The sequence below is a fragment of the Myripristis murdjan genome, chromosome 12 (genome assembly GCF_902150065.1).
Source record: "Myripristis murdjan chromosome 12, fMyrMur1.1, whole genome shotgun sequence".
In the NCBI taxonomy this organism is placed as follows: Eukaryota; Metazoa; Chordata; class Actinopteri; order Holocentriformes; family Holocentridae; genus Myripristis; species Myripristis murdjan.
This window is the reverse complement of record NC_043991.1, coordinates 27,401,290-27,416,720: the sequence shown is the minus strand read 5'-3', so window position 1 is coordinate 27,416,720 and position 15,431 is coordinate 27,401,290. Positions and strand designations below refer to the sequence as shown.

Sequence of the window (15,431 nt, the reverse complement as noted above, 5' to 3'; positions counted from 1 at the left end):
GTGGGGCTGGGATCCACTCTGTTGCCTGGGGCCCTGGGAAGCTGGGCTTTGGTGGCTCCTCATGCACATCCTAGCCTGTCTCTCCCTCAAAATAATGGAAGCAGGGCAGCATTTTGAATTCTATAAGACAGCTGTTTTCAGACAGCAGGAAGATGTACAGCTCTAAACAGTGAAGCCAGCTTTCCTCTGTCAGGTTCATGTTTAAGTCTTGTTCCCTGGCTGCTTTGGCATTTTTGGTGGTAGGGGGGGGAGTATTCCCTTGCAAAACTGCAGGCCTAGAGACACCTTAAAAAGTGAGACCCAGGGAGGTAGTGGTCTGTCTGCAATGATTCAAAGGATATAAATGTGCCATGTGACTTTGTATCACTATCTGTGAGTGTCATGATCACTGGACTTTGCATTCACTTGTGATGGCTTATGCAAGTTGCTGCAATAAATTGGTCTATAGCAGCTCAACTGTATGGCGTACCAAAATGATTTCCATAACTTTTAGGGCTTGGGGTCAGGAGATTTTTATTTTATTTCAGTCAAGGCATGAACATAAGTATGAACACAAAAACATTCCATATTCTTGGGATGTTTTTGGGTCTATGATATGACTGAAAAAAAAAAAAAAAAAAAAAAAAAAAATCCCACAAATTCTCACTGCATTCCCCAAAACATTATAGTGCACACAGACACTGCAAACAACAATCTCAAGCACTGAGTGAAACCATCAGCTCCTTCAATGTTGAGGTGTTTATCAGTGCTCCCCGATCATCAGGCCAAAGATGAGCTAATACCTTAATTGCTTGTCGCCTTTACTGACAATCTCAACATGTTCTGGGACTGGAGATATCGAAACTGTCCTACTGCCTGTGTCACCCACGTACTGCCTCTCAAAAGGACAAAATGGAGCGAAACAAAGACAGGATGAGATGTAGCACCCTAGGAAACCCAAAGGAAGGTCACTTCTGCTTGGGTCTGACGACAGATCGAAAGACTTGCGACATCAAAGTAAAGTGAAAATTCAGCTCTCCTTATATTCACTGATACTCGTCACTGTGCCCAGGACAAGCCGGGACCCGGCGTACCCTGTTGCTGTTTTGAAAAATGTGCATTTAACTCCAGTGGCAAATCAGTCTAACTTGTTATCTATTCCATGTCAGTGTCACATGGCTCAAAGGCCTCACCTCCGTACCGCAAAGCTAGATCTGCTCAGTATCCAACAATATATCATACAACACCAGTTACCGTCAGGGGTGCAGAGGTGGAGGTGGTCCCCAGCCACAGATACCTAGGTGTGCAGCTGGACAGCAAGCTTGACTGGAAGAGCCACATGGAGGTGGCATACAGCAAGGGGCAAAGCCGTCTTTATTTCCTAAGGAGGCTAAGGTCCTTCAACATCTGCCAACCCCTGCTGCATAATGTCTACCATACAGTGGTGGCCAGTGCTCTGTTCTTCGCAGTACTCTGCTGGGGAGAGAGAGTTTACACAGCAGATGGGAACAGAGCAGACAAACTAGTCAAGAAGGCTGGTTCTGTGGTGGGGGTCAAACTGGAGCTGGTCCAACAGAGAAAAGAATACTGTCCATGTTCAAGGCTATACTGAGCAACTCTGCACACCTTCTCCATGCCCTGCAGGGAATTAACAGCAGCATCTTCAGTCAAAGGCTGATTGCACCAGCATGCAAGACAGGAAGTCTTTTATTCCAGCTGCCATAAGACTTTTTAATGCACAAAAACCCTAGATTTTAATCTCTGCTTCCTGTATGATGTCCATGTTTATTTATTTATTTATTCACCCACTTATCAACCCTATTTTTCTATTTATTATCATTAGACTTAAAGTGGCCAATTAGTATAGTATGAGTGTGCAATTTTGTGTGTGTTGAAGTGATGAAGCTGCCGTGACAATGTAATTTCCTGCAAAGGATTAATAAAGTATCATTCATTCATTCATATCCGATCCCTTGCCAACAAGCCATTTTTGATCTTGCTACATATCTGGATTTGCTTTTTTGCTTTTTACTGAAACTTCCCACAGTTCTCATTAAAGCTGCCCGTCTGCCCTTTAAGTTTGGACCTGTTTGTATAACTTTGAGGTAATGGGCATTTTAAACTCCTTGTTGCGTGCTGCAATTGTTTTAATGTTTGCTGCTCCAGTTTAGTGGACTTTGCATAGCTGATTTCTCTAAGTTTTGTTGCCATGTTTCTCTGTTTCATGTGTGTGTGAGTGTCTGATTTTGTTTAACTAAATGTGTTTCCACTCTTTCTTGACCAGGACTCTCAGAAAACAGACAAAAACAGAGTATCTTGTTTTTTTTTGTTTGTTTGTTTTTTTTTTTTGTTTTAAACTGTTACTATTCATATCTATATGTTTATGTACATCTGTATCAATACATTTTATTTTATTGAAACGTGTGCATGTATACCCTACTATTTAAGTGCATTTCACTGTCCTCTTTGCAATACATGAGTCTGCTCCTCTCTGTGTATCTTGTCTGTAAGTACAGGCTGTGGTATTGCATGCATGTTGTTTCCCTCTGCTTCTGTAAATAAACGTGACTACAGTGTTGTATAGCTGTAAATACAAGTCAAAACAACAGGAGGTTAAGCTATAAACTTCCTTCCATGCTGGATAAAATAAAAAGAAATTAGCGCAGCATCCACTGGGTTAAATGACGACATTTTTCCGTGACGATGGCGACTTGATCTGAAACAAAAAAAAAAAAAAAAAAAAAAAAAACGAGGACATAAAATTCAAGGCATAAAATGACAATTGGGCTGTAATGAGACATGAATAACGTGAGACCAGTGGAAAACTTAAACTTAGAAAAAGTTTCATTTATGCATAAATGCCAACTCATGTGTTTCTGCCCCCGCCTGGGAACCACTGAACCACCATTCAAAGTGCTCTACCGCCCTCTTCTGGCTGGTTTGGGCTTTACAGCAAGCCTGTTTTTCATTTGTTTTTGCAGACACAAAACACAAATTTGAATTGTAATTTTAATTGATCTCTCTCTCTGTGACCTCTACTCAGGCACGGTAACATATTCTTCTATATCTCTATCACTTTATTTATAGCCAAATATAACAGTTGATAAATGCCTTTTTTTTTTTTAAACAAATAACTGGGGAAAAAGGAGGCAGATGGTTGAATCATCTCTCTGATGTAAATATTGAGCTGGATTTAATTCATCCTCCTATTATCTTTGAAGTCAATCTGACCCCTCTCACTTTCACTGAAAAGTGAATAACGTAACGAATATGATGATATGTTCACTGTCCGGGAAACATTGCGTACGTTTCGGTGTTTGTTTAAGGTCCATGTGACCCCAGGCTGTTTTAGTGGTATAAAACATGTAATAAATGTCAACATTTTACACACATTTGTTTCGGCTCCTTTGGATGACACTGCTGAACTATAACATGACATTTAAAATAGTAAAAAAAAAAAAAAAAAAAAAAAAAAAAACTTCCTGACCTACATAAGCACACCTGTAGTGGTAGTCAGATGGCATTTGGGAGGGAAAAACATGACTCTCACAAAGAACTGTGGTGTATGGGGGGCGTGGCGGTTGTTTAAATCACTTGCTTAAATTACTGGGATCGAATTGACCCCAACTGCTAAAACAAAACAAAAAACTGTAAGTAAATTTGACGGGAACAGGAGGGTTAACAGATTATTCCGAGCTCAGGTGAAGTTCACCTTTGGACTGTGACGTCATGTCGGCCCGTCGTTCACGGCAACAGCGTTAGCATTATTCAGCTAGCACGCGTCGCTGCTCGCTCTGCGCCAGCCGGTTCAGTTTCGCCCGGTCGTAGCAGACAGTTTGACGTGGCCGTGTTGACTCTGACTTGAATTCACAACCTCTTATAAGTCGATTTCAACGAACTGGCGACGTCTGCGCGGAATGGAGCCGAGAAAGCGGCACGTTTTCCTGTTGTGGATGTTAGTTTGCGCTGGCTCGACCCAGGCGATAGAGCCCATCAGCACTAGCATAGCTGTTGGCATGGCAGCGGCTCTCACCGGCTTCCTCGCCAGCTACCAGAACATCTTCTACTACTTCCACGAATGCTGTCGACCGGAGTGGATTTCCTTCAACAGCTCAGGTAACTTCAGACACCCAGCGAGTTATGACACGAGTCACCACGTTTGATTTTTGAACACACCCTCAGCTACAAGTGGACAACAAGGAAGAAGACCTGGAGGGTGTTTCCACAGAGCAGAGAAACAAAACCTGCACGCCGTGCTCAGGAGCGAGATTCGGTTACTACTGATAATAAATTAAGCCTCCTGTTATCTTTTGTGGGCAAATTGAACCCATTCAACGTTTAACGCCTCTAAATACATGAATAACATCGTTTTTTTTTCTTGCTCCACGTGACTTAACGACTTTTCCGAATTTAGTAGTGTTTTGGGTGGCATTAAGGAAGGCTCCGCTTTTGGGCCCTCACCTAACATCACCTCACCTGTGGTAGTGTGAGAGCTGATGGTTCATGTGACATCTGGGAGGAAAAAAACATGGTTCCCACAAGAAGTGTGATGCGGAAGAGGGGGTGATTCGAGGTAGAGATAGTAAACAAGACACATAAAGTAGCTGACACATGAAGTTGGGCAACAATTTTTGATCATGATCATTTTCTGGAGATTTTAACACAGGAGGGTCAAGTATCACAGTATATTTCGTAACACACTTCCAAGTGATGTGGCTGACTTGTTTATCTGTGGACTCCCCTCAGGAGAGTACAGTTCGCAGCTGCTCACGTCTCTGTATGCTGGAGCTAGCGATGGGCTTTGTGTCAGCCGCATCGGAGCCAATATAAACACACGACTTTAAAAAAACAACCATGCTAGCTAGTATTACCGACCTGCCATATTTGCATCATTCCTCAAACATTTCTGTTATTGAATGAAGCTCAATTTTTGTCGCACAGTGATGACGTACGAGGAAACGGGCGCCTTTCTCGCTCTCGGTGGCAGGCGGCTCGGTCGAGTTACTCGAGGTTTTCCATCTGTTATGATTATTTTCCGCCGTGTACCCCCTCTGCTGCCAGCCGCCCGGTGCTTTCGACAATGAGAGTAACCAACAGATTCCTGCTGTATGTTTCAATCGCGTGTGTGGTGGCGGATGCGTTCGAGCCAATCACAACAACGGTTGTCGTCGGACTTGGCGTGACTCTGGGGCGGATCATCTACAATTATTCTCAGGAAAGTTGTGATTCCAAATGGGTCGCCTTCAATGCAACAGGTGAGCTGGTGCACGGTGTGGGCCTGGAGCTGGGCTTGCCTGTGCTCTGCTCCTTGCAGTGGCTGCTGTTCCGGTGCAGCTCTCACGAAGAGGAGCTCTAATTGCTCACATCACAGTTGTGTGATGAGACATTAGGCAGACTGCTGCAACAAGCGGAGATATCCAGAGTGCTTTGGTGCAAGGTTCTGTGATGTGTTTGCAGTTAAAACTGTAGGACCCCTTTTAAAGACGACATGCTGCGTCTCAAGGGGTTTATCCTGCTGGTGAGAAAAGCCAGTCTGACATGCTGCCAGCAGAGAGACCCCTTCATGCCCTCATCATGTTCTACCTGCCTTCAAATCTGTCTGCTACAGTATAACTTCCCTTTACAGCAGTCTGCACAGATTTGTATACATTTGTATTAATAAAAAATTACTAACAATGCTTTACTTATACAGCATCTTTCATCCACGGGGTGTAGCTCAAAGCTCTTTACAATAAAGTGAAAAAACAAGAGAATAGAATAAAACAGGCAATTTGAAACAAGTGCAAATATGACACGATCAAACCATGTAGTTAGTTGAAAACAACAGAGGCTGCAAATACAAATATGAATAAGATAGAGAAAAGATGGAGAACAAAGTAAGATCCAGAAACAGTAAACTATATGTAAAAGAATAGAACAAAGGAAGCGTAACAGTTGGTTAAAAGCCGTGTTGAATAAAGAAGTTGTCAGTAGTGGTTTAAAAATGTTCGCAGAGCTTCCATCTCTTACAGCCTTTGGGAGTTCCATCATTTCATTGCATAGTCAAAAAAGGCTAAGCTACTGATTTTCTTATTGATGTGGCAGTTTGTATTCAAGAAACCAGCAGCAGAGGATCTAAGAGGCTGTGAAGGATTATAAAACGGCAAAGTGTTAGTTATGTAGGCTGGTCCTAACCCTGACAAGTGAAAGCCAAGCTGCCACATGTGAACAAAACTAGCTTTCTTTCGGCTTGTAGACCAATCAGTATTGCCGGCAATGCCAGTAACCATGTTGCCATTTTGCTTTGTGTTTGTTAGGTTTGAAAGTTGACCTGGAACAAAAGTTGTTTGGGCAGCACATAGCATCTCGCATCGTTTTAAAAGCCCTGACCGGATTCATGAACAACGCCCAGCCGAAGAAGCCCCTGGTCCTCTCTCTCCACGGATCGACTGGCACCGGGAAGAATTTTGTCAGTCAGATTATTGCTGAAAACATTTACAAGGAGGGAATGGATAGCAGTTTTGTCCATGTTTTCACATCAGAACTTCACTTCCCCCATGCCAGTAAAATCGATACCTACAAGGTATACCCTTTTCTAAAATTTTAAAAAAGTATAACCTTACTAAACATCTTTTTACTTATTGAAATACAGTGATGTTTACCACTCCAGATCAATGAAACACCTTATTTTTTGTCAGTCTCAGTTACAGCAGTGGATCAAAGGCAACGTCACCAACTGTGGACGGTCCATGTTCATTTTTGATGAGATGGATAAGATGCATCCTGGCTTGATTGATAGCATAAAGCCGTACCTGGAGTACTACGACAAGGTGGATGGAGTTTGCTATCGGAAGGCTATCTTCATCTTTCTCAGGTGACTAAAGGCTAGAGGCATTTTCTTCAATCATAGTTTTCTCATTTGTACAAGGGTAAGGAACTCATCTGGAGAGCCAACATGGAAAAACAACAGGGATATAAATATAAACAGGAATGGAAGTTATTTCTAAGATTGTGTAACATAATTATTGTGGTTCTGTTTAATTTTTTTTGTAAATCCCAACACTGTGATATCAGAGTACTAATCAGAGGTTGATTCCAATGAATATATGTGCTCTGTTGCTGATATTTTTCGTAGCAATGCCGGAGGGGAGAGCATTACCCAGATAGCTCTAGATTTCTGGAGAGCAGGACAAGACCGACAGACGATTGATCTCAAAGACCTGGAGGTGCCGCTGTCTCTGTCGGTGTTCAACAATAAGCAAAGTGAGCAGATAATACATGAACACTTCCCTGTGTTGCTGTATAGAGTCATTCAATATGTTTACATGCACAGCAATTTTCCACCATTACGCTGAATTTGACAATATTCTGAATTTGATACAGGCCGTGTTAACAGCATATTCTGTTTGGATTTCCCTAGTAAGGCCTTTTTCTGAATGTAGCAATTTCTGATTAAGATGTGGGATATTATTTGTGGGTAATGTATACAGCGCATTTGGAATATGCATCTCAAGAGCCTGTTTATGGCCAGCTCTCTGTGTTGTTGTCTAGCCAACAGTTTGCCAGGCTGGGGTAGTGATGCATTCCCAAAAGGAAAGCCCACATTTCTGGTGGGAAACACAGCTACTCTTAAACATTATGAAAGACTGGGATATAAACAGGTTTTTGGATATGCACAAATATCACAAGTCCAACCTTTTCAGTATAGTGGTTGAACAATTGAAAGGAGGAAGCTGTGTTTGCACGGTCCAACAAGTCAGAGTATGCACGGCTGCATGTAACCGGGAATATTAGTGGAATATTAATTTTCATTAGCCATTTAAACAGCTTAGTAGGAATATTGTCTTTCTTTGGAATAACGGCAAAAAGTGGAATATTTTGTGCTTGGAAGGATAGTCACTGTCACACAAACTAGATTTGAGAAACGGTAACATTTCTTCTGGTCTTTTTTGAATCCTTTTCTCCAGGTGGGCTATGGCACACAAGCTTGATAGACAAGAACCTGGTGGACTACTTTGTTCCGTTTCTGCCTCTGGAACATAAGCACATTGTCCAGTGTGCCCTGGCAGAGATGGAAGCCAAGGGCATGGTGAAAAACCACGAGGTGGCAGACCAGCTGGCCAGAGATCTGGTCTATTTCCCAAAGGCCGAGCGAGTGTTCTCCGTCAAAGGCTGCAAGACAATAGAGAGCAAGTTAGACTACTATACATAAACTTAGCCTCTGATGGAGGCTGCTGGCTATCACAGACTGCGTTTAGTGTTTTGTTGTTTTTTTTGTTTTTGTTTTTAAATCCTCGGGGCCTAATGACAGAGGAGAGCAAATCAAGTCAACTGAACTCTGTGGAGATTTCTCTGTCTGACCTTGGTTTTGTCGGGGACATCAGCAGGCCTTCTCCGATGTCACTTCTCCCTTACACTGAATGAACAGGCCACTGAAAGAGCACGGGGACGGTTCAATTAAAAAGTAATGGGGTCGGAAAGCTATCCTTGGTGACTAATTAGGGCTCTTGATCCTTGCCTTTTCACGTAATATCACAGCGAGTCTTGAAGATGACTTCCTTTTTTGTTTTCTATACTGCCGCATGAACTGAAGAATTTTAATTAGAAAACAATGGTGCTCCTCTTCAGTGGAGCAAGTGGCATATTACTACTGTGCGTTTGTGGTGCGCCAAATACCAATTTGTGTGTGTGTATGATGTGTTTTTTAGTGTTTTCTGTTATTCAGATTCATGGGTTACTAGAAATACCTGCCTTAATCCTTTTAGTTTTTTCAACACTTTTAAATACACATCACTTACATTACCACTGTAACTGTTGTTTCCACACATTATATGAGTTAGTCACTTCAAGTAACCATAGTGGGGCTGCATCCATGTTACACTTGTTCAAAGAGTGATGGAAGCGCTGAAAAAGATGTCATGTGGAAAGTTGTGTCTCACATGTTTTGTCACTGTCTTTTTTTTTTCCCCCCAGCCAAGACCCTGTATGATATTGCCCATTTGCTGTCGCTACAAAAAAGTCGAATGCCATTTACAGTGCATGTTGCTGTGACACTGAATTGTATTTCCCCAAGTCCACAGCTGCAGTTTGCAGTAGTTTTGCCTTTTGAGGTTGCTCATAATGTGAGTTTTAAAAAATACCTGTGGTTTGGAATGCGGACATGCAGAATCAGCAACATTAGTTAGGTTCAGTAGGATGGAGTGATTACAAACTTTATTTGTACAACACTTGTCAAATTCAGTCGTTAGTTGTAATTTTCTGATCTGGCAAACTAATGAAATGAGAGCCATGCAGATTCACCACTAATTCATATTTTGTGATTGGACCTTGTAGTGGTTGATTCTACATGCATTCTTAGTGAATTCAGCTGTAAGTTGGTTGTTGACTGTGCATGTGCTCATGACAGTTTAGTTGCACAAAAGTCAGTTTTCAAATTTATGTTCACATTGTTCCTCATAAAAGAAGTAATTGATTGCTACATGAATTTTTTTGAAAAGAAGCCAGGTGTTCATGAATACAGTTGTAAAGTCTTCAAGGGGAAAAAAGTATTTGAAATTCATCATTTGCAGATACAAAATTGTTTGGTGTACAAAGGCTGTAAAGTAGCTAATAATCATTCTGAATTATACATTTATGTGTGTTTCAGTCCAAATTATGTATACTTAATTCTGGCAGGAAACTGATAAAGACATCCCCCACCCCACGTTTGAAAACAACTGTATATACTGTGCCTTACTGTTACTGTGCAGTTACTGTTCACAAATGAACAACATGATTCAGTGTGTCATTAGCAGAGAAGAAAGTGTCCACGTACATTCACTCCTCCCCAAACATTTAAATTGTGGTAAGAAATGTTTATGTTCTGTAACATCAGATTTAAAGAAAAGGTGGCTAATAATCGTGGTCCTTTTTGTTGTAATTAGAAGAAACCATTTATAGCCAGTGTTATCTCTTTGGTAGCAGTTTACTAGCACATTTTTTTTTAAATGGACTGTAAATGAGCATTGTTTCTGGGTGAATGGGATGCTAATAATGTGAGGGCCTTTGCTGTTTTTTGCTGTCTGTCAAGACTCAACTGAATCACAAATCATGCATAAAAATGTAATTTTCATAATGTGTTGTCACTGATATATTCTTTTTGACTCTCTCTTCCCTGTGAGTGGCTGTGGGTCTTTTCAGGTGTGGCCTGAAAAATAAACGCAGTTTGAGGCCAATGTGTTGGATATACACTACTCACAAAAAGTTAGGGATATTCGGCTTTCGGGTGAAATTTCAGGATGAACCTAAGATGCATTATAACCTTTACAGGTGAACTTAATGTGACCTTCTGTAAACTTTTGAATGCACATGTCCAACTGTTCAATGTTTCAGTACTTTTTGCACAAGTTGCTGTTCTCTAACAAGGAGTTTAACGGCAAAATTCACATCAGGTGTTTGATGCTCCAGCTCATCGAGGTCGTATCATTAGGGAACGGCTGCTGGAGACCGGGGCACCTCAAATGGAGTGGCCTGCACTTTCTCAGACCTGAATCCCATAGAAAACCTATGGGATCAGCTGAGTCGCCGTGTAGAGGCTCGGAGCTCTGTACCCCAGAACCTCAATGTCCTGAGGGCCGCCCTTCAAGAAGAGTGGGATGCCATGCCTCAGCAGACAATAAGTCGACTTGTGAACAGCATGAGACGTCGCTGTCAAGCTGTAATTGATGCTCAAGGGCACATGACAAGTTATTGACACTGACATTTTTTGTTGTGGTATATCCACCACTGTTGTTGGCTTTTGTTTCAAGAAACTGTTTGAGATGAGGAAATCACCAGTGTATGCTTCTACTTAAATGCCCTACTTTCATGATATAATATCACTGTAGTGTGAACTTTTTACATTTTCCATAAATTTCACCCAAAAGCCAAATATCCCTAACTTTTTGTGAGTAGTGTATATGCATTGGACTGGATGAGGCCGGGTGACCAGCTGATACAGCTTCTGCAGGTTCAAATGAAGATGGCAGAAAACCATACTAAAACCAAGCAGTGGCTCAGGAGTGAAGGAAGCCACACCCACATTAATAATGTTTATAAATCTCATGGTGCAACAGAGAATAATAAACAGACAGCTGTTCAAATGAGTAAAAAGTTTATTACTAGGTAACAGGTTAGCCCTGTCCCTTGCAGTGCAGCGTTGTCACCACAACAGAAGGTTGGTTCTGATAAAGTCACTTAAAGCTGGCTGGCAGTCCAGACATGCAGAGAGCACAGAGGAAGTGGACCTGCTGCTGCACTGTGGAGAGATCTGTGTCCTCACTGTGTGGCGGGACAACAATGAGCCTGCACAAAGCGTCGATATGCTCTCCAACAAAAACTTTGGCTTCCAAAGCTGACGTGCACCAGGGATGTAGTGGAAGGTAATTCCATCTAAACTCTGCTCACGCTCCTTTATTTGTACAGTTTTCAGCTTGACAGATCTAATGAAACATACATTAACATATAGTAAACGGTATCAAACTAATTGGGACAGGGTCTTTTATTATATGCAATTTAGTTTTGTTTTGAACATATGTTTGATTTTTTAATATAAGTATAGTTAAAATCATAGCCTATACACTAATCAATGTGATACGTCTAAGGAGTTCTTGTACATATCCACAGAGATGTACTGGTAAATAAATATGGGGCTAAACTATGACCTACAGCCAGCCAGTGGTAATCAGAGGGCAAACAGCCTCTGATATGAGCAAAAGTCAGTTATATTTTAATAAAACCTGCATGCCATCACTATTTCCTAAAATCCAAAGCCTTGTTTAATTTACAGTAGTTACGATACTTCTTAGTATGATTTGTTTTTTTGCTGTAAATATTAAAAACTATTATTAAACTGTATTAACTGAGTTGAAGATGTTTGAGCTTCAACTACAATCCTCCTTATCTCCCTCCAGGGAGGTCAGTCACTCGTTCTTTCCCACGGACACCACGTAAAGGGAAGACATTTGTTGTTACTGATTTATTGTTGAAGTGTACAAATGTCTACAGAGTGTGGGGTGATGATAGGAGAGAGAGTGATGTCATTCTTATCTGGGCAGGATTACTGACAGGGCATGTGGGACACCGGCCCCGGGGGCCACAAATCACTGCAGGCCCTGATTGTTCTCTGTGTGGTTATTTTGTGGTTAGGTATAAATCTTAAAACGGAGTTAACTCATTCAACACACAGATCCAGAAAAATGTTTGTGATTATGGGCTTCCTGGACACAGTTTGTTTCAGTGTCTGTTTTGGGGCATTCCATCAGCGTGTGGGCCATATCTAATCTGTGTGTTATGTCACTGTATGATGGAGAGCTGGACACTGAATTGGAAAAAAAAAAAAAAAAATTCCAAAAGTTTTCCATTAGGGGTCAAGGAGATAATATTCCAATTTTATAAACATGGTTCAAGCTTCATTCATTCCTTAATTGTTTCCCCAGAACTTTAAGCAAAACACACATTATTATTTTAGGATTTTATTAATTTCCCCCCCAGAACTTTAGATAAATGCAAACATTATTAATCTGGGATTTCTTTAGGACAGTTTTCCAATTGAAAAAGTCTGAACATAATACACAGTTTTTTTTTTTATTTTTTTATCAGCAGTCTGTGACCATATTCTTCATTCTCTCCCACTGCAGATTATTTAATGTCTCTTTCTGACTTTTCTTGCTCATGCAGTGGGACCCTCAGCCTCCATCTCATGCAGTAAGTACCATTATCATCCCATGATGCTGCCCGGTCATCTTGCTCACTTTGTCATTTTGAAGGTGCAGGCTAGTGAGCTAGCACGGTGGTCAGCAAAGGTCATGCTCATGCATTTTTTTAATCACCTCTTTGTCTCTGAGGAGAATAAACTTTTAAAAACTGCTGAACCACCAGCGTTTCAAAATCACTGGCATTCCCCCTGCAGGTTTGGCCGAGCTGATGGATTTCTTTCTTTCTGCTTTGAGATCATGTCTTATAGCTCCAGGGCTTGAGACTTAACCCACTTCTTTTTCAGACTGTGCTCATTTTTTATACTCGTACAAGTATCTCCCTGCAGATGATGAAGTAGCCTAAAAAGCCAAAGACAATGGTATAATTTCAGCTTGATTTCCTCTCCAGGTCATCCAGTTTCTCCTGCATGTCTGTCCAGCCATCCAAGGTTGCTGAGCTGGCAGCAGTCAAGAAAGCATTGGCCATGTTTCCTAATCTCTCAGGAACTCTAGTGTCTGGGCCTCCAAAAAAGTAAAATCCGTGAACTGATGATGTCCAAGATGAAGATGAAGACGAGCACAAACAGTGAGGTGATGACATGAATCACTTTCTTCCTGACAGAGAAGAGAAATTCCACCTCTTTCCATCTGTTTCTGGACAGGAGGACAGTGGACCTGGGTGCTGCCACATCATGGCAGTGTTACAGACTGACTCATGCTCTGAGTTGATTTACTTGTTTTATTTGCCTACAGATGGCGCCAGAGTCTCAGTTCAGAACCACCAATGAATGCAGAGTATTAAAGTCAAGTTCTCCTTCTCTGTAGTAAAACTCTCTCATCTCTTCAGTTGAACAGGATCACAATTTCTGGGACAAACTCAGACTGTTAACTTAAGAGAAACATGCTCTGTTTTAAACCAATCATCAGCCAGGTTTAGTCTGAGGGCTGGAGGCGAGAACTGTGAGCTGTCGGTCATTTCCCCTGTTGTTGTGTGTCTAATGTCTAAGGCGTGACATAATCATATATAATCAGAGCTCACAGTTAAACATTTATGTCCTGTGCACTGAAAATACAGCCTGTACATTTCAGTGCCATATACGTCATTTAAATATGAACACAAATGTGATTCTAATGCAAAGTGTGATTTGTTGTGGTCTTTTAACTAGCTAACCAAATAGTTACTAAATTGAATATGGTTCTGTATGTTTTTTTTTTTTTTTTTTTTTTTTTTTTTTGTCACTACTGCTTTAAAAAGGGAGGCAGTTTGACAGGGGAAACTGCTCAGGACCAAATCATCCCTAACTTGATGTGTCTGATGAGAGATTTTCCCAAACCAAATCATTTTCATCCAAAGTAAGACCAAGAAACCCTTAGGTGACCTCACACTCTGAAGACCTCATTATGGCATAATCTTTATGAGATTAAAAAAAAAAAAAAGCATCTGCACCCAAGATACAACCCAGCTGAGCAAAGAACAAGTCCCTCAAGATGATTAAAGTGAAAAAACAACTGGCAGACTGCAGCCTTAATAGGAGAGCAGCAACTCCCAAACTTTTAATGACAATCTATTCAGCAATGGCCAAACAATGCCAATGACCTCACTGTTCAAGACTTGCAGACAGACATGTTTATAGATAAATCAAAGTTCAACTTAATGGTGGCGATCAGAGCATCTGTGAGACAGCTGCATGAGAGGGTAACGCAACAGGGCATTAGACCTGCAGCCAAACTATTGAGTGGTGGGCCTTATAGAGTTGGTGCCTTGCACACAATTTCACCACACACTGACCAAAGAGATGCAGCACTCGACTCTGCAGAGACATGTCCTCCCTGCTGGCCCCACAGTAGAAGAGGATTCATTTTCCTGCAGGACAATGACCCTAGGAAAGTCCAAGGAAGACCAGGGCGGGCTGACTTACATGCCTCCCCACGCCCCAGCAGCCACCAGACCTCGGCCTCCGTGAGCCTCGGCAACATTTGAAAAGTGAAAGGACAAAATTCTGACAAGACAATGTGATTCGCTTCAAGAGTGCTGTAATAATGTGGATTCTCAAACCTACAAAAATGTAGAAGTGATGCCAGATGACACAACTGTGAACTATGATCAAGGAACACAGTGGACATACTGTACCAAATACTGAAAATATTAGATTTTCAGTAAATACAAAGAAACGGCTGACTTTTATAAATTAAAAAAAAAATAGTAATGCAGCCTTAATTGAAAAATCCAATTTAACAAAAAAAAAAAAAAAAAAAAATTAAATTTAAAATAATAATAAAAAAAAAAAAAAAAAAAAAAAAGCCATATTAGCTGCTGACAAATGATAACAAAGGCGTTCTTGGTAGTGGCACTGACTTAATTACAAGGTGACTACAGAAATCCTATAAAGGTGTCCGTTTTGCATCTTTTTTTCTCTTGAATGCTCTGATTTTTGCTTAACTGTGATCTTGCATTAAAAAAATACATCAATTTTATCACACTAGTCATACTTGAGGAATAGCCCACCCATGCAAGAAAATGCATGGGTGAATATAGAATATTACAGCAACATCACTGTGATATCATCTCATTTAAACTATGGAATAATATTATGTCTAGTGAATCATAAAGTATAATTAGACAATAATCCTGATACCAAAGGAGATGAAACACACTGACTGTGATAAAGTAATATAAGGTCATCATAAATGTACAGTAGAGCAGGGTGAATCTCTTTTCGGTGTCTGTGCCTGGTTTGGATGCCCGGAGTTGAGCTCGGC

The 15,431-nt window shown here is 41.1% G+C and overlaps 1 protein-coding gene across 2 annotated transcripts; it reads left to right on the top strand.

Annotated features, from left to right (window-relative positions):
- Positions 1–3,896: 3,896 nt before the first annotated feature.
- On the top strand, positions 3,897–10,072 carry tor1 (torsin family 1). 2 transcript variants are annotated; one of them, XM_030065857.1, is made up of 5 exons: positions 3,897–4,095; positions 6,276–6,541; positions 6,657–6,832; positions 7,094–7,221; positions 7,926–10,072. In XM_030065857.1, the coding sequence occupies exons 1-5, from the start codon at positions 3,897–3,899 to the stop codon at positions 8,168–8,170; spliced, it is 1,014 nt and encodes a 337-aa protein (XP_029921717.1). In that variant the 3' UTR covers positions 8,171–10,072. The 2 variants fall into 2 exon arrangements, with proteins under 2 accessions (XP_029921717.1, XP_029921718.1); XM_030065858.1 differs by lacking the exon at positions 3,897–4,095 and adding an exon at positions 4,923–5,234.
- The last annotated feature ends 5,359 nt before the right edge of the window (positions 10,073–15,431 follow it).

Excerpts from the sequence above, each read along its gene's own strand:
- tor1 (XM_030065857.1), top strand. The coding sequence starts at position 3,897 with ATGGAGCCGAGAAAGCGGCACGTTTTCCTGTTGTGGATGTTAGTTTGC. Across the intron at positions 4,096-6,275 it reads GATTTCCTTCAACAGCTCAG|GTTTGAAAGTTGACCTGGAA; the intron begins GTAACTTCAGAC and ends TGTGTTTGTTAG. Across the intron at positions 6,542-6,656 it reads GTAAAATCGATACCTACAAG|TCTCAGTTACAGCAGTGGAT; the intron begins GTATACCCTTTT and ends ATTTTTTGTCAG.